This window comes from Synchiropus splendidus, chromosome 1 (assembly GCF_027744825.2).
Source record: "Synchiropus splendidus isolate RoL2022-P1 chromosome 1, RoL_Sspl_1.0, whole genome shotgun sequence".
In the NCBI taxonomy this organism is placed as follows: domain Eukaryota; kingdom Metazoa; phylum Chordata; class Actinopteri; order Syngnathiformes; family Callionymidae; genus Synchiropus; species Synchiropus splendidus.
Genome location: NC_071334.1, coordinates 2,785,328 through 2,808,510, shown reverse-complemented (window position 1 = coordinate 2,808,510; position 23,183 = coordinate 2,785,328). Strand labels below are relative to the sequence as shown.

Genomic DNA, 23,183 nt, shown 5'->3' with positions numbered 1-23,183 from the left:
ACTGTGGATAGTAAACTCTTTAATGCCGGTAAAAGAATAAAACAGTGTTGTAGTATCTGGGTAATTTGAATGTTAATTTAGGATTACAGTAAAACAAATGTTCATACCACGACTGAAAGGATGTGTGAAATAAATGACTTAAGTATGACTTCATTTGTCGTACTATTTTATGTGAACGGAGATTTAAGGTGGATGGCAGCACTGTTGTGAAAATAGGGAAATAATGTATCACGGTCACCAGCAAAAGTTCTCACCAAACTTTTAAGGTTAACACTTTATTGAAATTAATTAATAAAAAGGCATTGTAGTGATGGCGAGATGAAGCTTCTTGTCGTACTGAGGCATTTAGAGGAATTGGTTCGACACATGATGTTCATATGCGCAAGTGGACATTAAATATAAGATTCTGCAAGCATGAACTTGTGTTGCCCAAAGCTTTCAGTAGGATTGTCATCAACAATATAAGACATAGATGGGGGGAAATGCTGTGATGGGGTTTGAGAAGACATGGATAAGATGCAAACACACACACAGCAAAATTTAATTTAAATAATTTTTATTCAAAAATATATATTTTTCAACTGTTTTTGGACTGAGCCTGTTTCTATTCTTTGACAGAATCTGCCCTGCTATATCTCCATCGTATTGATCTTGTTGGCAGAGATGAGATCGAAGTCTTCCCAAACCGGTGAAAACCTTCTCTTTCTTGATGGTTCCATGACCACAGTAATCAATAATGGATACACAGCTGCTCACAAAATGTGACAAAACAGGGAACTTCCATAGCGTTTCGCGCCACTTAAATCTGGAATTGAACTGCTCGACCCACTTCCTGAACCGGTCAAGTGGTACAGCCAGTTAAAGGCTTCTACTGTCTTCAGCAATGTCATCAGCTATGTCATTGGAGCATTTCTCGGTGCGCTGTTCATGTACTCAACACAGCGGACACGTCACTATAATATACACATCCAACTTTGGGTGTGGCTGTTTGGATCAGAACCGGTCCAAACAGCCCAGTGAAGGAATGTGGAAGATAATGAACCTCTGGGACAGCGATACGGGTGAGGCGGAGGAATGATGGAGCCAGGCAGAGATGGGACGAGCCGGTCCACCAGCAGAAGCAACACTATCAGAGGAGAGGACCGGATCATCTGCTCACAGCTTCTCACCCAAAACAGGCCAGAAAATGGGCAACAACAAGAGGATTCACCAACGTCGCTCCAAACCCAGAGGTGTCAGCACAGGATCAGGAATTTGGCACCATGGCAACCGGGACCCCAAGAGACCAGGACCAATCAGTGGAGACTACACCTCAAGATGAACTGAAATGTGTCATAAAAGGGTCAGGGCCAGAGATAGTCTTGGTCACTCTACACCACTGGAGCTGAGGCTGAGTCAGGTGTAGTTGTGGACCCACAGCTCTGTCAGGGAATACATTCTTTCAGATTTTAACTTGTGGGTTTTTGGTAGTCATTCTGCAATGTTGCTGGGAACCCCTGAAACAGCGTCAAGAGTTTTATCTGAGTTTGACGCTCAGTGTTCACACAAGGTCAGGGATGCGTTTTGTGATTTAAAAAAAAGTGAAAAAAAAGTAAACTAATGAAGGAGAAATGAATGTGTTGCTCAGTGAACAGGAGTAAGATGTGTGTACTTTACATGGATGCAACAAGGATCGTAAGAAGAGTCAGAGAAAGATGGATGACCTGTTGGTGGAATTCGAGACAAGTTTTGGCAGCAGTTGATAAGGAGAGAAAAGAGAAGCACAGAAAAAGTTTCAATAAAGATGTTAAAGAAGGAGAATGAGTTTCTGAGGCAGAGATGCACTGTGGAACATTAGTCTGAGAATTTACAGTAGAAGGAAAGGAGAGTTGTGAAAAAAGAAAAGTTGAAAGATGAGGTGAAATCAGCTCCATGGTTGACAAAGAGGGAGTTGAGAAAGTTGATAGAAGGGAATGAGGAGATGCGAATGCGTGTTTATGATATGATGCTAGCGGCCATCGCACTGGCTTCAGTGTTAGGAGATGGAGCAGCGGCCCCTGCAACGCAGCCCAGATCAGGTCAGAGACGGGAGCGCGCAGACGAGCTCCAGACCGATGCACAAGCTATCAACAATCAGGAAGTATTGCAGTACCGTACGTGGGAAGTGAAAGATCCGACCGTGGAAACTAATAGATCGCCATGTTTGACCGCAGGTGGTGAAGAGTGGATTGGAGCATTTAAGAAACATACAGACGGCATTTTACTCGCGGTGGGCGATATGGTGAGACTCAGCCGTGCATGTTGCAGTTCAGTATATCTGTCTGTCTGTCTGTCTATGACTGACCAAATTCTCAGCACGGGCATGTTGGCTATGTAAAATTACATTCTCCTTTTGGAGGTTTTGCTTCTCATTTTTTACAGTGATCAGAGATTTGTTCCCCTTTCCTTCCCAGGAAAACAGCAGTCGTCAGCCGACACAAAATGCTCTTTGAATGTCTAGGAGGGTCCGCAAGTTCTCTTTGCGGAGCAGTCCATTTCGGAGTCCAGCCAGCAGTTGAAAGCTCTACTGGAATGGGTAAATGTGAGGATTCCGGTAACATCATAGATGAGTTAATGTCCAAAAAGTTGACTACACCTGCGAGACAAACAACAGACAGTAAAGATGTACAGAACAATCTGAATGCAGACCAAGAAGACAACTGTGAATTCAGAATAGAACTCTGTGTTAACAGTCTGTTTCACCAGTCCCTGATCAGAATATACAAAGCCTTTTGTGCCACGGTTGTCACCCTACTGCTGTCTCTGTGACAGCCTTCGGTCATTGTTGGTGATTCAGGGTGGAGGATGAGCTGTCTTTGAATCTCCTCAGTAAACAAACCCACTCATCAGCCCCTCCCTCCATCTCCACAATGTGGATCAAACCCTACCATTTCTGAAGCTTTACAAGCGATGCTGCCCATACTCGAGGACATTATCAAACCATTGACTTATGAGGGAAAAGGGATCACAGCTCGACAGCATTATATAATTTATTGCAGAATATTGCAGAAAAGCATGACAAAATGCATTGGAAATCTAAAGAAAGCTTAAAGGCATCTTTTGAAAAGAAAAAAAGGTGAGAAGAATGAAGCTCATCCATCCAGTGAGTTGGGGGGTAAATCCAAGCAGGATGTACCGTAGTTTCAGCAGTTTGTGAAGTTGTTTTTGAATGATATTGTCCACCCAGACAGCGAGATCAGACTCTTTACTGGCGGGCTACGGAAGTTTGACAAGTATAGAAGCTGGTCATGTTGATGACTTCTTAGTAGAAAGATGTACATAGATAAAGAGGAGCAGATCTCAGATGTCCGTCACTCACGACAACAAGGTGTGTTTTGATCATGAACTGTGCCGTCGCATTGCTGATGACGCATTCGCATGAACAAAGCCTCTTCCGGTATTTGCTGCCCTTGTGTGGGTGAAGTGAAAACGCTGAGCAAGGCAGAGGTGTGAAGAATCTCAAAGGAACAGAACACTGCAACATGAAGCGTGAGGAGCGAGGCATCTCACCACCATGGGTTCCATTAAATATTTTCTTATAAATATTTTTTAAAGTCTCGGCAGGATTAATCTGAGTAATCTTGTCACTAAAGACATGACAGCCACTATCCACAATTACTGCTGATATTCACTGAAGACATAACCTTTACACGCTGTGAGCGGAAGACAGACTTTGGACTTCTGCATGAGTTACCATGTGTTTCTTGAGGCTACTGCTATGTTTAAAACACTTGAGACACAGAGAGCACCGGAAGGGGTTTTCTCCAGTGTGTAGTCTCATGTGAATCTTCAAGTTGCACTTCTGAGTAAAACATTTACCACAGTGAGGGCAGACAAAGGGACTTTCTCCTGTGTGAATTCTCATGTGTGCCTTCAGGTTTGCGCAGTCTTTGAAACATTTAGCACACTGAGAGCAGCTGAAAGGTCTTTCTCCAGTGTGTCGTCTCATGTGAATCTTCAAGCTGCATTTCAGTGTAAAACATTTACCACAATGAGAGCAGCTGAAGGGTTTTTCTTCAGTGTGAATTCTAATGTGGCTCATGAGGTTGCTTTTCTGAGTAAAACATTTATCACACCGAGAGCATCTAAAAGGTTTTTCTCCCGTGTGAATAACCATGTGTCGTTTCAGATTGCCTTTATGTGCAAAGCATTTACCACACTGAGGGCAGCTAACAGGTTTTTCACAAGTCCAGGTTTTGCATTGACCACAGCTGTGAGTATTGCCTCGAGTATCTGTACACATTTTCTCCCCACATTTAGAGCAGATCAGTGATTTAAGATCATCTTTCTTTTCATTGACATGAACTGCGGGATTCTCCACAGAATTTGAACCAGACTGAGTGCAACTGTTCTCCCCCCAGTCTTCGCTGTCATCAGTGCCAGATTCAGAACACAGCAACCTCTGGTGGTGAACCCAGTCGCTGGCTAGAAATAGTCCTCCACACTCGTCTCCATGAGACTCTGTTTGAATTTGTTTGTGAGTTGAACTGCTGGATGCCAGTTCATCAAACTCACTCTTCACAACGGTGATGGAGACCTGGGTTGCATCTTCCGCTTCTTCTTTGATTTCACTCTCAACTTCTTTTGCTTCATTAGCGAGAAGAGGTGATGGTCCCTCCTGATCCAGACTAAAGCTGCACCTCTGCTGCTTCGTAATATCTTCATTCTTAATCACCAGCAGCTGCTGGACACCTGCAGGGACACACACACACACACTTGAGTCACTGAACAATCCAATTATTCATGAACTCTTGCTGGTGTTGTCCAGTAATATTTCTGCTGGGTGGATCAGTAAACCAATTTTCAAAATGTGTTTTGGTGCAGGCTTTGTTCTTGCTATTTTTTACGTGTCAGCAGTTGTGAAACATCTGTTGGCAGAGGAACCAGAGACGTCGACGCATCTGCCCCGAGTCAGTGGTTCACACTTCCTCAGTGGACTGAGACTCTGTCGACACGGAGCCGCACATTGTCTCACCCGTACTAGTGCTAGTTGATCATGTGCTCAGATAAAAGTTCCAGCAAGTACAACAGATGCCGCAGATAGAGTGCAACACCGTAGTCGTCGTCGTCGTTGTTGTGGGGTGACTGTCGAAGCCTTCTGGGTCGTGAGCGAGGCGGGGCAGTGACATGTCAGTTTTCAGAAAGTATCGTATACCAGAGACACGTATCCGGCATTGTCACATGTATCCACTCCGGGACCTGGCTTCAAAAAGTATCGGATACACCGAGTGAAACGAAAACGACGACGATTTGGTGAGAGTCCAGGATAACTGTCTCTCAACCTCGGCAAGTGAAAATGAAAACGTGACATTGTGAATTTCCCCACAAATCTAATCTAATCATCAGTGTGTGTGTGTGTGTGTGTGTGTGTGTGTGTGTGTGTGTGTGTGTGTACCTGCTCCCTCTGTCACCTTCTCCAGCAGGAGTCTCCTTCGTTCCGTCTCACGTTTATACCCGATGAATATGTCGTGAAGACTCGGCAGCAGATGATCGTCGGCAGCAGCTATCAGCCGCTGCTTGAAGGAATCTTTCAAATGTTCCAGTCTGGACATTTTGATCCCCCTGAAAAGTTTACAGAGAGAACACTCAACCCACCACCCGAAGCATGTTGCCTGAATCAGGACTCAACTCTCACTGAATGTTCACACCAAAGACAAATTAGACTTCATGGGATTATTTGCCATCATACTGACACATTTATTCACATCGACTTGGTAACTCATTGCAAAAACAACTGCAACAGACCACCGGGAGTATGGCGGCATCATATCTGCCTGAATTCAAGGCTACTCCCAAAATTGACTCATCTGTTCCCAGAACCATTTCACAGTGTGAGACAAAGTGCTGTGTATCATTTGGGGATTCTGAACTCAACACAGGGTCCTTCTCATCAAAAACACAGTTCAAAGAGTGACCCCGGAATATAGTGTATATGGATCCATCCGTTTGAGAAAATAAATATAAAATATAAATAATAAAATAATAATAAATAAAATAATAAATATAAAAGATGCCATGAGTTCTTTAAGATCTAGAGCCAGGATTTTCACTTTCACACAGCAGAGAACTTCATTTATAGCGTGTTAAGATGACCCAAACATTCTTCACGTTTTTTTTTTTATCTATTTAATATAAATATTAGGGGTGGGATTCGATTCCAAAAATGTATCCAGTTAATTAGAGAATTTGTGATTAATTCATCTAAATTAATCGCAGTTCATTGGTATAAGAACATTTGCCACAAGAATCCACATTTTTCAATTTCAATGAATTTGGTACATTACTGAATCAAATGATCGACACATAAATACATTTAAAGAACAAAATGTCAGTTTGACAACAGCACAATAAATCACCATGGTGGCTATATTCAAGGTTTTATATCACCTGAGTTAAACTGAAGCTATTTTCATGTCTTGAAAACATTTGTGTAAGAATTTCAATTGTGTAATAATTTCAAATACCTTGGAAACCCTGGTCATTGTGTAGTGAAAAACAAAAGCATCTGTTTGCTTTGTTCCAGGGAGGATTCCTCCATGTTTGTTGTTGTTGTTCTCATCCTAGCTGCCACGTGTCTTGTGCATCAGTGGGATCAGAGGTTACAAAAAAAAGCAAACTGTTAAATTACATTTAATTATTTTTTGTTGTAATTAATTAATCGTAATTAACTTGTTAAAGTCCCACCGTTAATAAATACCCGTCTGTTATTTAGCCAATCTATACTTTTTTTTTATTTCTTTGCACATTTACACGTTATGAAATTTGTATCCAAAAATAAATAAAGCCATGTTCAGAAAACGCTGTCAAAGTGAAGCTATGCACCAAGACCTATTGGTGGCCATATTTCTACATCAATACTGTGTCACCGACTTCGGCTCCATTCGCACTGAACTGTGATGTCAATAAAGCAGCCAGTCCGGTACTGAAGGCTGGCGACTGGCGCTTTCAAAGACATTAAAGTCTGAAAAGAAACGATGCTCGGCAAAGATCGGATTACGTTCCCGCTGTGGATATTCACAACAATGAGGCAATAAAACAGATCCCAACAATCTGGCAGATATTGACCATCAAAGAATGTGAGCAAATGAGAAGGGAAGAAGAGTCGAGAGAGTCAAAGCGAAGGGACTCGCCTCGCTCCTGTTTCACATGGATCTGGTGTAGCATCTTCAGCGAGCTTCAAGGCGAAGCGAAACAGCCACAAATGACCAGACATCTACAAGCATCGACTGAAATTGACTTGTCTGGATACTATTTAAACAAATGTGGGGTGAATCGGCGGGAAAAATGAGCCGCAAACTCGCCTGTGAAACAACTTTAGGTGAAACGGAAAACCAGGACTCGAAGACGAAGGACGCGGACAAAGAGACTCACCCTGGAGCCAAGTTTTGTTCCGTGTTGTTGACCGGGGGACTGTTATTAGCGTGACACACGAGAGGCAGAGATGCCATGAAAATGTCTCACGCTGTATATTCTGCGCCAAAATAAAAGTCGAAAGAAATTTCCAACCGAAGTCCGAATGTTGCAGATGTTAACCCTTAGATCATGTATCGTGATGGCTCTCCATCTCCTGGATCACAGCTGACCTGAGACGCGCAGTCACACGCGAGTTTCACAGACGTGCTGTTTTATAGCGCCCTCTGCTGGAGCAGTCACTGAAGCTTCATGATGTATCAATCAGAGTGCGTGCACACGTCAGCCCAGCACATTGTTTCAAAGGCGCAACATGCTTCTGGTCATACTTCCATCCGCCGCAGATCTTTCGGGCATCATGGGCAACAAAGCAGCAGGCTGCAAAACAGGAACATCAGCAAAGAATATCACACGTTAGATGTGTCCTTTTGTGCCAAGGTCACGACAACAACAACGCACCACCATACATGAGAACACAAAGCTACAAAAAACAGTCAAGTCACAAACTATCAAACAAGTCAATACATAGATAAATGCCCATAATTCATCAACAAATATAAAATGAACAATAACTGTGAGAAAAAATGTACAATGATTCCCTCAGGTTTTACTGTTGTACAACCTGACAGCAGAAAGAAGCGTGGAAATCGCTCCGTGGTGCAGCGATGGTGGATCAGCTGGTGACTGAAGGAGCCGCCCAGTGCTGTCAGAGTCTCCTGGAGGAGGTGAGACAGGTGGTCCATCAGGGGTGACAGCTTGGCCACAGTCCTCCTGTCTCCCACCTCCTCCACTGAGTCCAGAGAGCACATCGATGCAAGGCTGGTCGGCCAACTGCAGCAGGTCCATGGAGGAGCTCAGCAGTGGGAGCAGGTGGGCGAGGATGAGTCTCTCCAGAGTCTTCATCTGATGAGATGTCAGCGTCACTGGCCTGTAGTGGTTGAGCTCTTTTGGGTGGAGGGTCTCTGGCACCAGAACCAGGCAGGATGTCTTCCACAGCTGAGGGTTGATGCCCAGCCTCAAACTCAGGTTGAACATGTGCTGGACATGTCCAAACAGCTGGTCCACACAGGATTTCAGAAGCCTGGAACTGATGCCGTCTGGACCTGCAGCTTTCTTCACCTTGATCTTCCTGAGCTGGGTCCTCACCTGGGTGAGAGTCAAGTCGGGAGCTTTTCATGATTTAGATCACTAACAAGTGTCTGATCAGCCATTTGTTTTCTTCAGAGTATCAGGCTGCTATGTCACGTGTTCATTTCCGATGGATTTATCAGGTCTGATTTTAGGAGCGCTGGCTATTGGTGACAGTCCACTCTGGTTTCTTCACTATTCCAGCACCTGAGTTGACAATGAAGCAGCAGGGTTTTAGATGAGATTAGCTGCCTGTTAATGGTCCCACAGTGTTTGTTGATCAGATTTATCGTGTGTGTAGAACACACCCCCAAACCACTGAACACAGCGAGAGTCTTCTGCACCAAATAAAGGAACAACAAATCAAACACATCAAAACACTTTTTTTTCACTGCCCACAAACCCTTGTGTCACAGTTCACCAGGTCGCTACATTATGATCAACATGCAGCATGGAACTGTCAAACAAGGCTCCATTAATAGATTATTGTTTTAATACTTGTGTGTTTACCGTGAAAGAGTTTAAATTGTAACTGACTCGTTGGAGCCGTCAGGGGGCGCCAGTGAGCCTTTCTCTCGGGAACACATCCGGGTGTTTGACCTCGAGTGAGTCTCTCTGGCTGCGTCCGTCAGCTTCCTGGTTTATTCCTGGATTTCTGCTGGTGCAACAGTTGTTTTATTGGGCAGTTAGTGGATCATTGTTCCTCGGATTCACTAGACATTCGTCTAAGTTCTATCCAGAAAACTCCGTGTCTGTCGATGCGTGTTGATATCCGCTCATCTTGTGGCTCTTTAGCCTGAAGCTAACTGAAGAAGCCAAGGAAGCTGCGTCTGTATCCGGAGCGAGGTGAGCACCTGTGTTTTGACCGGTCTTTTCTCTGGTTGATTTACCAACATGACACCAGATTGTCTTCCAGCTTGTGTTATGTCTGAATAATATCTAAATGTGGGCTTTTACGTCTATTATCAACCTGTCATACGTGTTATAAACAGTGCTTTAACACGAAGTATTTTCAGTTCGTACATGGATCGTTGTGTGCAGAATCGTCTGTTCCTTCCTTCCTGTCTTGACCAGCAGTGGTCAGAAGATATCAAAACATACTAACAACATGGCTTCACATCCAGACATTTGAAGCGCTTGTAACTAAAAATGTAGAACAAGTTGAAGTTTGAAAAACGACTGCTTTGGTCAAATGCACTTTTCCCGTTTCAGGACTGCAGAGATAAGACTTTATTCATCTCACCAAGGAGAAGTTCACTGTTACAGGAGCTCTTAGAGCCACAGTGGGTGTAAAGGTTACGATAAGGTGCAGAAATAAGAAGGTAGTGAGTGAAAACATAACATACAAAATGTTAGTGATGGGTAGATGAGGCATCCTGTATCGTTTCGACACAGTGACACACTGTATTGACACTGTGTTGACACTGTGTTGCTGAATACTGACACCTGGTGGACTTGCAGGAAACATTTGACAGGGTCATCTGACACTGATCTGTCAAACCAATTTTATCCAATTCCATTGATTAGGCATTTGCATTCACATTATTTTTAGATATACGTAATTTCATTAAAAAAAAATCTTTGATATTCGAGACGCAGTTGATAAATTAAGTGAACATCTGTCTGAATGCCTAAGTAAAAGTGTTGTGAATGACAATGGACTCATTGTAATTAAAGATTTTTATTCCAAAAAATTAGTTTCTCCAGCGTTTTGTTATTCAGTCTATTTCTTTTTTTTGAGGCAATTTCCCCCGCCTTTGAGAAGATCCTCTCACAAGGCACTGAAGAGGCCGGTGTGCACAACACCTGTGTGGCCAATATAAATAGGTGAGGGAACGTTGCCTCCATGGACTTCCAGTATAAGAGCGGGTCTTCCGTACGTGCAACGTGTCCTGTTGACATATAGCGCTGCACCTCTGAGTGCGCATCAACAATGGGGTTGCGCATCATCTGGCCAACTTCATGGTCGAGGTGCTGCCACAGGTCGTCTGAAAAGACAAGACCGAAATAGTCCCACACTGCAGAAAACTTGCGTTTACCAGCGACGTCTTCCATCTTGCGGATATTTAACGCAGAGTAATGCGACAATAACTCGATGCTTGTTTTGAGCGTCCATCCTGTTGACAGATGCGCTTCCTTATAAACACAGTTTGGCGCGGGAGCACTGTGTCGACACGGTTCCGGTAGTGGTCACGTGACTTTCTTAAAGCGGTACGCGCACCGACACGGGGTTTGCCCTGGAAGCTCGGCGCACGCATCGACGCCTCAGTGTCGCTGGACCTATCACTACAAAATGTACAAATCTACAATAGTTTAGTGCAATGTGGGGTGGTATGTACATGTCACAGTATCAGATGAGGTGTATATGGTGATGGTTGCTGGTTACAGGTGGTCAGCAGGTCCAGAGGTCATTGCACGTGGTGTTAACTACACAGCAGAGTTGTACAGTCTGATTAACTACAAACATGGGCGGATGAGTCCTGCCTTTGCGTCCCATCTGGTCCCAAATGTCCATCACCAAAGCATTTAAAGCAGCTTAAATGAGGCAGTTTGTTGATAGAAAATGGAACTGACACACATGACGATGGAACTGTAGCGGTTCAGGTGGTGAACTGCGGTCACATCGCACACAGTGCTGCCGTCAGATGTGAGTTGTTGCTGCATTTTAATGCGTGATTTAGTGTGATGGCAAAACTCCCAACTGAGACGCTGAATCATGAGTGCTGTCACTCTGGATGAGTGAAGATGCTTTCTTCACTTTGGTTGTCCTTATTCACTGTGAAGTTCAGTTGTATTCATCCAATAGGAGTTTGTTGGTGTTTCAGTACGTATCAAAGTTACTGTACTCACGCCAATGACAGCAGCTCCAGAGTTGACATGCAGAGATTCTCACGTCAAAGTTCAGAATGAGCAGGGTTTCTGCAACAGGTGAATGATGATTCAGTGACTCAAGTGTGTGTGTCCCTGCAGGGGTGCAGAAGATGAAAGAAGAAGATGCTACAGAGCAGCAGGAGTGCAGCTCCAGTCAGGAGGGACAAGAGCCTCCTCTCATTAAAGAAGAGAAAGTTAAGAATGAAATGGAAGAAGCCACACAGCCATCTCTCACTGTTGTGGAGAGCGAGGATGATGAACTTGGATGCTGCAGCTCGACTCAACAAATGAAAACAGAAGCTGATGGAGACAAGTGTGGAGGACCAAACCCAGCCAGCGACTTTGACACATCTCTTCATGCTGACCAGCAGAGGTCGCTGTGCTCTGAATCTGACACTGACGACAGTGAAGACTGGGGAGAAACCAGTAACAATCATTCTGGTTCAAACTCTGTTGAGGATCCAAACATTTGTGGACAAAAAAGGGAAAAAAAGTCATTTAAGGACTGCCATTGCGTTGAATGTTTCTCTCTTTCAGGTAACCTGACTCGGCACATGAGGAAACACACAGGAGAAAAACCTTTCAGCTGCACTCACTGTGGTAAATGTTTCAGAATTACAGCCCATCTGAAACGACACTTGAGAATACACACTGGAGAAAAACCTTATCGCTGCACTCACTGTGGCAAATGTTTTGCTCATCAAAGTAATTTGACTAATCACATGAGAATTCACACAGGAGAAAAACCTTTCAGCTGCACTGAGTGTGGTAAATGTTTCAGAATTACAGCCCATCTGAAACGACACCTGAGAATTCACACTGGAGAAAAACCTTATAGCTGCACTGAGTGTGGTAAATGTTTGAGGAATACAACAGAGCTAAAACTGCACATGAGGATTCACACAGGAGAAAAACCTTATAGCTGCACTCACTGTGGTAAATGTTTTGCTCATCAAAGTAATATGACAAGTCACATGAGAATTCACACAGGAGAAAAACCTTATTGCTGCACTCACTGTGATAAATGCTTTGCTCAGCAAAGTATTTTGACAAGTCACATGAGAATTCACACAGGAGAAAAACCTTTCAGCTGCACCCAGTGTGGTAAATGTTTTATTCAAAAATGTTCGTTGGATATTCACATTAGAGGTCACACTGGAGAAAGGCCTTATATCTGCTCTGAGTGTGGTAGCTCTTTTAAAGACCGTGGGAACCTGAAGCTACACATGAAAATTCACACTGGAGAAAAACCCTATCTCTGCTCCCATTGTGGCAAATATTTTACACGGAGCTACAACTATAAGACCCACATGAAGATCTTTCATCAGAAATGCTAAAATCATTGATTCAACCTGACAGTCTCCCTCGTCTGAGAAATAAAACTGATGTATTAAAAAACAACTACAAAGGATTTCACTGAATTCTTGTCTATGATGTCTATGTGTTGTAATAATGTCACCTGTACAGCTCAGAATGTTCTTGTAAAAGGTTAATGAAAACTTTCCCTCGATTCTTGTTTCAGGTGTTTTTGACTACAGTTCCTGTGGATTTGGAGACTTTGTGCTGCAGAATTGTTCATAAATTGGCTTGATTTGTTGTATTAATGTGTCTCTAAATCTACTGATGCATTTCAAGTGAGGGCAGAGTCATCGCCACACACCCAGCCTCCAGATCAGGTGGTCGTGATTCGTCCGAAGCATTCTGAGAGGAGACTTCTGCAAGTGGCTGCAACTCTCACTGTTGCCAGCTTCATGGACAACTTTTTCATGAGAATTCCAGAACTCATGCTGAATGTGTCGACTCCAAACACCTCCGCTTGAGGTGGCCGACGTCTGCAACGTCGCGTTTCACCGTCAACCCGTTTCAACAGAGCGTCCACCCGAACAGCATGGATGGCAACGTTTTGAGAAGGACAACCAGCAGTGAGCGCCCCCTACTGGTACTCCAGTGATGGCTTCTCTGAAGGTGCAGGCCCCAGGCAAAGGTTTGTTCTGGATATTTGGCGTCACAAGACTTTTATTCCAAGAACTGCTGTATGTTCACAAAGTATGGAATAAAAGACACAAGACAGAACTTTTCCATCCCTTTACACCAGGCTCACGGTCACTGACAAAAGCAGCCATGGCTCAAAGCATCACATGTCCCTCACCACTCTCAAAGCATAAGTGTTTCCCACAGGGTGCAGTTCCTTCAGTGACTACACAAGATCAGTTCCTAACCTTTATGACCACACTCATGACTGCAGCTTCTAGACACTTGGACGAAGAGATTCAAACGCAGATACAATCTCCAGTAGAGTTTCCTATCTGTCCGACACAACAGAGGAATGGAGAAATGGCGTCTCCTGAAAGGAAGTCCCAGCGCCAGCTGTCAGGGAAACATTGTGAACAATATGAAACTACATATGGCAAATACATGGCAACAGTTGGTCCTTTAATACAATGGAAAATTGAATGTGTGTGTGTTGCGTCCTACTACTTGAAAACCTACAAGCATGATTTTAAATGTTTTTATGCTCAATATAAGCAGAGGCCATGGTTCATGAGCATGTTAGACGTGCATAACAGACAGTGTATATATTAAATGAAGCTGTCTTTTAAGGCTATTTACTTTGCTGAATTATGTTTTGTAAACTTAGAAAGACTCCTGAATTCCACACAGAAATGATCATTAACTCTTAGAGATGTAGAGGCGGCTGAGCAGGAAGACTGGTGAGGGGAAAAGTGTACAGGGAGAAGATGGAGCAGCAGCTGCAGCAGAACGACAACAGACGAGTCGTGAAGGGCCTGAAGACCGTCTCAGGCTTCAGTGAGACCAAGACTCAGAATGGGACGTTTGTTGTGTATCTTCAATGTCTTTGGTATGTGTCTTCGTTGTCATTAGCTGCTGTGACACGTTGAGTTTCCCCACTGTGGGACGAATGAAGACCATCAAATCTGAAGAACTCTCTCTTGAATGATGCTTCACACGATGTTTTGGATGGTTGCTAGACTTTGCTTTGACTTTACTTCTCTGCACTGAGAGCAGATGAAAAACGTTTAACTTGTGCATGTTATTTTTTTGTGCAAGAATCCACTTTGAAGCAGCTGAATCCCAGTTCTCTCCCTCAGTCGCTGGATGTAGATGTCCAGACAGAGTTGTCACAACATATTCAGCTGTTATAAACAATGAATATATTCCTTATTGGTTTTGCATTGCATTAATGCAGAATTGGTTGTGTGGATACATGTGGTTGACGTTGACTGGCGAAAGAAAAAATAAACAAAGCCGGGATGAATGAAGTTGCCAAAAAAAAAAAAAAAGGGGATGAAATAATGTTGGACACAATCTGATTTTCTTCATGTAAAAACATAGCCTGGTTATGGATACATCGATTATGGTTTAGCTGAGAATGACCGTCTCATCGTATTCTAGGTTTAAAAATAAACAAATAAATAAAATAAACTTGACAACTAGGTGACGTTCGGTAATTCAGCTCTGTGGAATGATCGTCATTACCATCAATATGCCGCATAAAATGTCGAAGAAGGCTCTGTAAAGATCTTCTCAATAATTTATGCCAGTAATGGCTCGTTGGAGCCGCTTGGGGGCGCCAACTTTATCTTGGCAACACATCCGGGGGTTTGACCTCGAGCCGGACGTCTGCTATTCCTGTTTCTTATTGCACCAGCCGTTGTTTTATAGGGAAGTTAGCGGCCCATTTTTCTGCTGGTTCAGTTCACATTCGTCTAAATTCTATCTAGAAAACTCCGTGTCTGTCGATGCGTGTTGATATCCGGTCATTTTTGTGGCTCTTTAGCCTGAAGCTAACTGAAGAAGCCAAGGGAGCGAGGTGAGTATCTTTGTTTTGACTTGTCTTTTCTTTCGTTTAGTTTTCGTTGTGAACTTCCTTTGATCCTAAATACAGTATATCTTTGTCATGTTGACGGGAGTTAAGCAACCATCCGAGCAAAGTAAATAAACACATAGTGACTGTTTCACCGAGTCCAAAATGCAGTGTGGACATTTTTACTTCATGTAAACTCAATTTATTTCGTAATTCTTCGGTGAAGTCGCCCCAGATTCACAGGGTTAGTGGTCAAGACATGTGCAGCTCTTTTAAAATACGTCACGTACTTGGATTTGCTGCTGCGTTTGTGACGTGTTGAGTGCGTTTTCTTCTTGTATGCTGGAGTGACTTTGTTGATCAGCGACTCATTCCTCCGCTGAACTGCACAAGGACTTGGTCCTGACAATGAACTTGTCTTCACGCACACACTGTTGTCCTGCGTTGTCTGAGTACCGTCACAAAGAATGCAGAAAAACGCACTTGTGTCAATTCTGCCAGGATGAAATGCAGTGCTTTGTACTTGAGTGTTGATACAATCGGTAGATTACACTTCCAAACCACGTTAAATTGATGTTCAGTTGGATCCTAGTTCAATTGACGCAGTGTACTAGAGGAGTCGTCACAGCCCTATATCACAGTATACCTCAATGACAGGAATAGGTCCAAAAGAAATTGTAATATATCACTACTGTTAGGTCGTCTGTCACCATCATTCTGGCTTCTGTGGGCCTCCAGACTCATGTTTGGTTTTGGTTGCTCCCACATTTTCATTATAACCATCCAGCACGGCGCAGACTTGCTGCGTCTGTGGACCGCAGAAGTCTGTCTCTTCACTCGGGCTCCAGCCGGCTGCACCTGTGTGACCAGGAAAACTCTCAGTCGCACTCTGGAGCCTGGTTCTGAGCTGTGTCACTTTAGTCGCTTGGATTTTGTTTGGTGTGAACTTGGGCTGGGCGATAGCTTACCGTACACAATACACTGGCAAACACAATCTCCGTGATGACAATTCTGCATCTCACGATAAATCGGTCATCAGTTAGGGACCATCAACAAATTCTAAAGTGGTCAAAGTATTTGCGAAATCTTCAATAAGGTGATGGAAAACAAGCATTTTAGGAGAGAGAATTGTGACAAGGTTTTTCACCACACAAGACAAAGGACTGACAGTTTGGATCATGATCTGGAGAATAGACTCTGACTCCATGATCATTTCTTCACCTGATGGTTTCTAATGTTTCTTCAGCATCATCTAGGAACTGTGTCCAGACTGCTCCATAGTTCAAGTCAACTGTTCAGAGACATGAGATACAGCAGACAGACGGCTGAGTATGTTTCATCATAAAACAGTTTCAAGGGTATAAACAAGAGAAGGAACAAAAGAGAGTGGTGCTGGAGATGGTGACTGATAGAGCATGTACACACACTTGTACCATTATGATTCACTGACTTTCATGCGTTGCGCAGCCCCTAAACCTAACCATCCAAAACACATGGCTAACAGTAACCAGGACTCTAAACCAAGCTTAAATTATGACCTAGTTATTTTGAAGTTTTAATCCTCAAATTGAGGCCTAACCTTTTGCAGATGAGCAAAAATGTCCCCACCAAGCAAAATGTACTCACAAGTTTTTCCAAACATTCTGCAACATGAGGCATCACTTCTTCATATATTTCACACTCCAGCGAAGCCCAACCTCCTGACAGTAGTGTGACTGTGTTTCGTACGTGCCACATTTACAGTTGCTGATGATCCTCACTTCTGTTGAGTTCAATGAGTCTGGCTCAGAAAACAGGTTCAATTGCCAAAGTGAAGATCGACGACCTGAGGAAGTGTGAACCACTGACTCCAACAATGAGACACATGTTGCCCTGGTCCACCCAAGCAGAGAGATTTAGATGTTGACAGGTCATCACTTGATACAACACCAACAAGTGTTCATGTATAATCTGTTTGTTCAGTGACTCTGGTGTGTGTGTGTCCCTGCAGGTGTCCAGCAGCTGCTGGTGATGAAAGAAGAAGAAGATGCTACTGAGCAGCAGGAGTGCAGCTCCAGTCTGGATCAGGAGGGACAAGACCTTTCTCTCCTTAAAGAAGAGAAAGATGTTGAGGACAAAATAAAAGAAGAAGCCACTCAGTTCTCCCTCACTGTTGTCAAGAGTGAGTATGACGAACTTGGAATCAGCAGCTCGACTCAACAAATGAAAACGGATAGTTATGGAGACGAGTGTGGAGGACCAAGTCCAGCCAGCGACGTGGAGACATCTCTTCATGCTGACCACCAGAGGTCGCTGTGCTCTGAATCTGATGACACTGATGACAGTGAGGACTGGGGAGAAACCAGTGACGCTCAGTCTCGTTCAAACTCTGAGGATCCAGCACGTCATGTCAGTGACAAGAACGATGCTGATCCCAAATCACCGATCTGCTCAGAATGGACGAGGAGATGTTCGGCAATGTCTGGACTGACTAGACACGTGGCATCCTGCTGTGGACAAGGCAAAACCTGCTCCATCAGAAAGTCATACAACTGTTCTCATTGCGGGAAATGTTTCAGCAAAGCAGCTAATCTGAAGCGACATATGACTATTCACAATGGAGAAAAATCCTTTAACTGCTCTCAGTGTTGTAAGAGTTTTACACGCAAAGACACCTTGAAGAAACACATGAAATTTCACACTGGAGAAAAACCTTTCAGCTGCTCTCTGTGTGGACAGTCTTTCAAAGAAAGGGGGACCCTGAATATCCACATGAGAATTCACACTGGAGAAAAACCTTTTGTCTGCTCTCATTGCGGCGCATGCTTTAGACGGAGACACTCCTTTCAGATACACATGAGTGTTCACACTGGAGAAAAACCTTTCAGCTGCTCTCAGTGTGGAAAATGTTTTAAACATAGCGTTAGCCTCACAAGACACATGAAAACTCATGGAGACGTCAAATGTTAAAACTCAAAGTTGTAGCTTGAAAGCGCTACCACTGCCTTTTCCCCCATGGCTTGTACAGCATCTGCCAGTATTTCTGTGTTTATTTTTTATTTATTTATTTTATTTGTTTCTGGGACTCGGCAAAGCACCAGTACAGACTGCTTCTGGACTGTGATGGCAAATTCACTCTTTCTCCTTGGGCTGAAGTAGTTCTTCTTCTGCGTGCCACTTTGTCTTGTATGATCTTCATGAGAGGCTGCAGAATCGGAGTCAGTCACATTTGCTCTCCACATCTCTGGTATGCTCCGAAACTAAACCACAACCTCCCTTGTCTCCTCTACAGGGGGGTGGGGCTTCTTGCCCACAAATGTTGGTCAGATTGAGGTTACAGGTGTCCTCCATCTGCCTGTGTAAAGTAGCAGCTACTGTACATCAGGCTTCATATTTCCTGCTGGGCTTGTTTGAATGCAGCGATGCTGCCTTTCACACATTTTGCAACGGTGGTGCTCAATGTCGAACAGCCGTCTAAAATAAAAGAGAATTGCTAAGGGTGGACCTAATGGGTTACACTTATTTACTGACTCGCATGTCTTTGCTTACTGCGTTTCTTCAGTAAAATTTCATTGTTACTGCTTGTGGTGCAATGACATTAAAGGCTGATTCTCATCTTTCATTTTTTATTTTATTACAATGTAACTACGACTGAGAACATGAATCAGGACCATGTAAGGTGCACAGTACAATCCTCTGTCCCCTCACATTTCAATTTCACCATTTCCTGTTACTCAACGAAACCTGTGGACCAACAAGCAGCTGTCTTCCGAGTCATGCGACATGGAAGGGTTTAACTGACCACTGCATGATGAGTCTGTGAAGTACAGTAGAATGCAGAGGAATCATCAACCAGGATGATCCTGGGTTTCAGCAGAACACGCCAGTTCTGACCAGTCTACTTTAGGAATTGAGTTGGAGATGCAGACCAGTTAAAAACCAAAAGCCTTTGCCGCTCATCCAACATGCTCTATCAGACACTGACTCGTCCAAGTTCTTGGACGAGTCAGCCTTATTTGGGACCAAAGACCTGGGCCTTGGCCACCTCTGTGTGGCTTCATCGTCTGAAACACTAGCTGTTTCCAGCCTCCTCCAGATGATACGGTAAGATTGTAGTTTCACAGTTTGATCAAGATACCTGAACTTCATGGACAGAATCATTGGCGTCTGTCATCATTCCACATGATGAGAAAGAACAAAAGAGAATCCTGCTGGAGATGGAGACCAAGAGAGCAGGTACACATGCATATCTCTCTTTGTGGGGACCTCTCCGTGCCGTTTTCCCAGCCTCTTCCCCTGAACCGAACCAAAACACATGGCTAACCTGAATCAGGACTCCGAACCAAATGGAAACCCAATTATAATGACCTGGTTATTTTGACGTTTTTACCCTCAAAACCTTATACTCGAGAAGCAAAATGACCTCACAAGATCTGTGTCAAAGATTGGACCACACAAGAGTATTAAAGGTCCTGTATTATGGCAAATCAACGTTCCAAAATGTTTTTTTCAAAGTAAATTTATCCGAAAAAAATCTTCCTTTTCTTTTCTCACTGGTTTCCCACATATATCCAAAGTTTTTATTGAACAAGGTTGCAGTTGTGACAAGGACTTGATTTTTTTTTTCAGGATGAAAAATGAACCAACATGACGGTAGAAGATTGGACATTAGCGTTTGAGGTTAAGATCTATAGCATAGTAGGTGAGCCATCATAAACCGCCCTCTGAATGTCTGAAGCACCTTGGTGGAAGGTGAGGCCCAACAACTTGGCAGAAGAGGAGCGGTCCAGTTCTGAGTCTGACGGTGTGGATTTGTCCTCACTTCTAAAAAAAATTGCAAACCCCAAATCAGAGAGCAGCAGCATGATGACACTCTGGTCGAGTTTCAGCAAAGGCTTTCGTCATTCAAAGACATTTATTCTTCTTACTTAGATCAACCAATACTGCCGCCTCAACCAAATGCAGATGTGGTCACATTCTGTTTGCCCCTCCGCAGCAACACAATGAGGCTGATCAAAAACTACGTTACCATCTATTTTACATCCATGCATCTCTAAACAAAACAAAAAAATCAAACATGTTCAGTTAACTGTAATATTATATCGTATTACTTTTAATTTCTATGAAATACAAACCTGTATATCAACATATGCAAACATTGCCCCGGCTAAACTTGTTCAAAGCGAAATCTGTGGCAGTGGAGTCATGTTTGTGCTTGTTTTGTGGAATCTTTCTTCCAAAGAAATCTCCACTTGAGGATGGGGCCTTCAAAATAACTGGGTCATTATTATTGGGCTTAAGTTTTGTAAACAGTCCTGGTGAAGGTGAGCTATTCGTTTTGGTTGTTTCAAGATGGCGCCGACGAAGGCTGGCCTGGAATTACCGTGCATGTTATTTTGTTTAGTTTTGTGTTTAGATGGAGCATCTGCGTGTTCTTACACACGAGATCAGTTGATGAACATCAGGGCTATGACTCCGTCTGACTTACTACCAGTATTTTTGGTGTCACTTTCGGAGTTGGTTCATCTTTTGGCGGGGCGGAAGAAACTGAGGAGGAGAGGGAAACGTGCCGCACAGTGCGCTCGTTCGCCTTCGTCCAAGAGGATCGCGCTTCCCGTGATAATCCTCTCCAACGTCCGCTCGCTCAGCAATAAGACGGATGAACTGGCGCTGATGTTGAGACGGAACAGAGACTTCTCCTCCTCTTGTGTTTTGTGTTTCACAGAGACGTGGTTGAGCAATCTCATCCCGGACACTGCTTCATCTGGAGGGTTTCCAGCTTCACCGCGCGGACCGGGTTCCGGAGCTCGCCGGCAAAACCAGAGGCGGAGGACTGTGTTTCTACATCAACAGTCGCTGGTGTACGGACGTGACGGTGATCTTCCAGCACTGCTCTCCCTCTCTGGAATGTCTGATCGTCAACTGTAAGCCGTTTTACTCCCCACGTGAGTTCGCTTCATTCATTCTGGCTGCCGTATATATCCCGCCCAGCGCGGATGGACGCGAGGCTCAGAGTGCGCTCGCGGATCAGGTTCTGCATGTGGAGCGAACTTTCCCGGACTCTCCTGTGATTGTGCTTGGTGACTTCAACAAGGCGACTCTGAGTGAGGAGCTTCCCAGGTGCAGGCAGCTTGTAAAATGTCCCACCAGAGAGCAGAGCGTGCTGGATCACTGTTCCTCATCGCTCCGCAACTCTTATACCGCCCTCCCTCGAGCTGCACTGGGTCTCTCTGACCACTTGATGGTTCATCTTGTTCCCACATACAAGCAGAAGCTGAAGCTGGCAAAGCCTGTGGTGAGGAGCATGAAGATCTGGACAAGTGAAGCTAAAGAGGAGCTGCAGTCTTGCATGGAGACCACAGAGTGGGAGGTGTTCAGGGCTGCCACCAATCATCTGGATGAGTGTACAGACACTGTGACTTCATGGATCAGCTACTGTGAAGAGTGCACAGTTCCAACACGCACCAAGGTGAGTTATGCAAATGACAAACCTTGGTTCACAGCTAAACTCAGCCAGATCAGACGGGAGAAGGAGGCAGCTCGCAAGAGTGGGGACAGGAAGTGCTACAAAGAGCTGAAGTATGGGTTTCAGAGGGAGCTGAAGAAAGCTAAGGCCGCATACTCTGACAAACTCACGCAGCAGTTCTCAGCCAATGACTCGGCTGCGGTGTGGAGAGGGCTCAAGGTGGTCACTAACTACAAGCCACGTGCCCCCCACAGTCTGAACAACCTCACTCTTGCACAGGACCTGAACAACTTCTACTGTCGCTTTGAGCAGCCATTTTGCACCAACACCTCTGTGGTCTCTCCAGCCCCATGTTCCACTTCACAACAAAGGACTGTGCTGTCTCTTAGTGACACAACTAAGACCAATGATGTCACTGAGACAGCAAAGATCACAGTCACTTTTGATGAGCCACCCCCTCACCTCCCCCCTCTTTCTCTTGACATCATGGAGCAAGACGTGCTCACTCAGTTCAGGAGGCTGAACCTTCGGAAGGCAGGAGGTCCGGACAGAGTTTCCCCTGCCATCCTGAATCATTGTGCTGCTGAGCTGGCTCCAGTGTTCACGGACATCTTCAATGCTTCCTTGGTGTCCTGTCATGTACCTGCCTGCTTTAAATACTCCACTATCATCCCTGTTCCCAAGAAGGCCAGGATCACAGGACTGAATGACTACAGACAGGTGGCACTGACGTCTGTGCTCATGAAGTCCTTTGAGCGCCTGGTTCTCTCTCACCTGAAGTCCATCACTGCTTCTCACCTGGACTCATTGCAGTTTGCCTACAGAGCCAACAGATCTGTGGACGATGCAGTGAACCAGGCCCTTCATTTCGTTCTGGAGCATCTGGACTGCCCAGGAACCTATGCCAGGATCCTGTTTGTGGACTTCAGCTCTGCCTTTAACACAATTCTTCCAGCTCTGCTTGAAGACAAGCTTCGCCAGCTGGACGTGCCTGACTCCCTCTGCAGATGGATGACAGACTTCCTGACCAGCCGGAGTCAGCGTGTGCGGCTGGGGACGACTGTCTCCGACACTCGGACCCTCAACATCAACAACCTCAGGGCTGTGTTCTCTCTCCATGGCTCTTCTCTCTGTACACTAACTGCTGCACCTCCAGCCACGAGTCCGTGAAGCTGATCAAGTTTGCGGATGACACCACCATCATCGGGCTCATCTCAGATGGAGATGAGTCGGCTTACAGGAGGGAGGTGGAGCGGCTGGTGTCCTGGTGCAGCCACAACAACCTGGAGCTCAACGCTCAGAAGACAGTGGAGATGGTCATGGACTTCAGGAGAGTCACAGCTCCTCTGTCCCCTCTCATGTTGGCTGGTTCACCCATTCCTATTGTGGACTCCTTCTGCTTCCTGGGAACCACCATCACTGAGGACCTCAAATGGGAGCCAACCATCAGGTCCCTCATCAGGAAGGCCCAGCAGAGAATGTTCT

At 44.6% G+C, this 23,183-nt stretch overlaps 3 protein-coding genes across 8 annotated transcripts; 2 read left to right on the top strand and 1 right to left on the bottom strand.

The window, feature by feature from the left end:
• Positions 1–1,360: 1,360 nt before the first annotated feature.
• LOC128752592 (gastrula zinc finger protein XlCGF57.1-like) lies at positions 1,361–7,643 on the bottom strand. 2 transcript variants are annotated; one of them, XM_053853976.1, is made up of 4 exons: positions 7,390–7,642; positions 6,483–6,593; positions 5,414–5,580; positions 1,361–4,710 (listed from the first exon to the last, which is right to left on the bottom strand). In XM_053853976.1, the coding sequence occupies exons 3-4, from the start codon at positions 5,568–5,570 to the stop codon at positions 3,665–3,667; spliced, it is 1,203 nt and encodes a 400-aa protein (XP_053709951.1). In that variant the 5' UTR covers positions 5,571–5,580; positions 6,483–6,593; positions 7,390–7,642; the 3' UTR covers positions 1,361–3,664. The 2 variants fall into 2 exon arrangements, with proteins under 2 accessions (XP_053709951.1, XP_053709943.1); XM_053853968.1 differs by lacking the exon at positions 6,483–6,593 and having other exon boundaries at positions 1,365–4,710; positions 7,390–7,643.
• An 814-nt stretch (positions 7,644–8,457) lies between these two features.
• Positions 8,458–13,849, top strand: LOC128752495 (oocyte zinc finger protein XlCOF6.1-like). Of its 3 annotated transcripts, XM_053853781.1 has the most exons (3): positions 8,458–8,578; positions 11,527–12,027; positions 12,950–13,849. In XM_053853781.1, the coding sequence occupies exons 1-3, from the start codon at positions 8,473–8,475 to the stop codon at positions 13,006–13,008; spliced, it is 666 nt and encodes a 221-aa protein (XP_053709756.1). In that variant the 5' UTR covers positions 8,458–8,472; the 3' UTR covers positions 13,009–13,849. The 3 variants fall into 3 exon arrangements, with proteins under 3 accessions (XP_053709756.1, XP_053709739.1, XP_053709748.1); XM_053853764.1 differs by lacking the exon at positions 12,950–13,849 and having other exon boundaries at positions 11,527–12,932; XM_053853773.1 differs by lacking the exons at positions 8,458–8,578; positions 12,950–13,849 and adding an exon at positions 9,064–9,402 and having other exon boundaries at positions 11,527–12,932.
• Positions 13,850–15,060: 1,211 nt separating this feature from the next.
• Positions 15,061–18,792, top strand: LOC128752746 (oocyte zinc finger protein XlCOF19-like). Of its 3 annotated transcripts, none has more exons than XM_053854352.1 (3): positions 15,061–15,259; positions 16,500–16,582; positions 17,244–18,792. In XM_053854352.1, the coding sequence occupies exon 3, from the start codon at positions 17,264–17,266 to the stop codon at positions 18,200–18,202; it is 939 nt and encodes a 312-aa protein (XP_053710327.1). In that variant the 5' UTR covers positions 15,061–15,259; positions 16,500–16,582; positions 17,244–17,263; the 3' UTR covers positions 18,203–18,792. The 3 variants fall into 3 exon arrangements, with proteins under 3 accessions (XP_053710327.1, XP_053710308.1, XP_053710318.1); XM_053854333.1 differs by having other exon boundaries at positions 16,500–17,162; positions 17,244–18,789; XM_053854343.1 differs by lacking the exon at positions 16,500–16,582.
• The last annotated feature ends 4,391 nt before the right edge of the window (positions 18,793–23,183 follow it).

Coding starts and splice junctions, on each gene's coding strand:
- LOC128752592 (XM_053853968.1), bottom strand. CDS start 7,466: ATGGCATCTCTGCCTCTCGTGTGTCACGCTAATAACAGTCCCCCGGTC. Junction 5,581..7,389: donor GAACAAAACTTGGCTCCAGG/GTGAGTCTCTTT, acceptor TAAACTTTTCAG/GGGGATCAAAATGTCCAGAC. Junction 4,711..5,413: donor GAAGGTGACAGAGGGAGCAG/GTACACACACAC, acceptor GTGTCCCTGCAG/GTGTCCAGCAGCTGCTGGTG.
- LOC128752495 (XM_053853764.1), top strand. CDS start 8,473: ATGTCCAAACAGCTGGTCCACACAGGATTTCAGAAGCCTGGAACTGAT. Junction 8,579..11,526: donor TGAGCTGGGTCCTCACCTGG/GTGAGAGTCAAG, acceptor GTGTCCCTGCAG/GGGTGCAGAAGATGAAAGAA.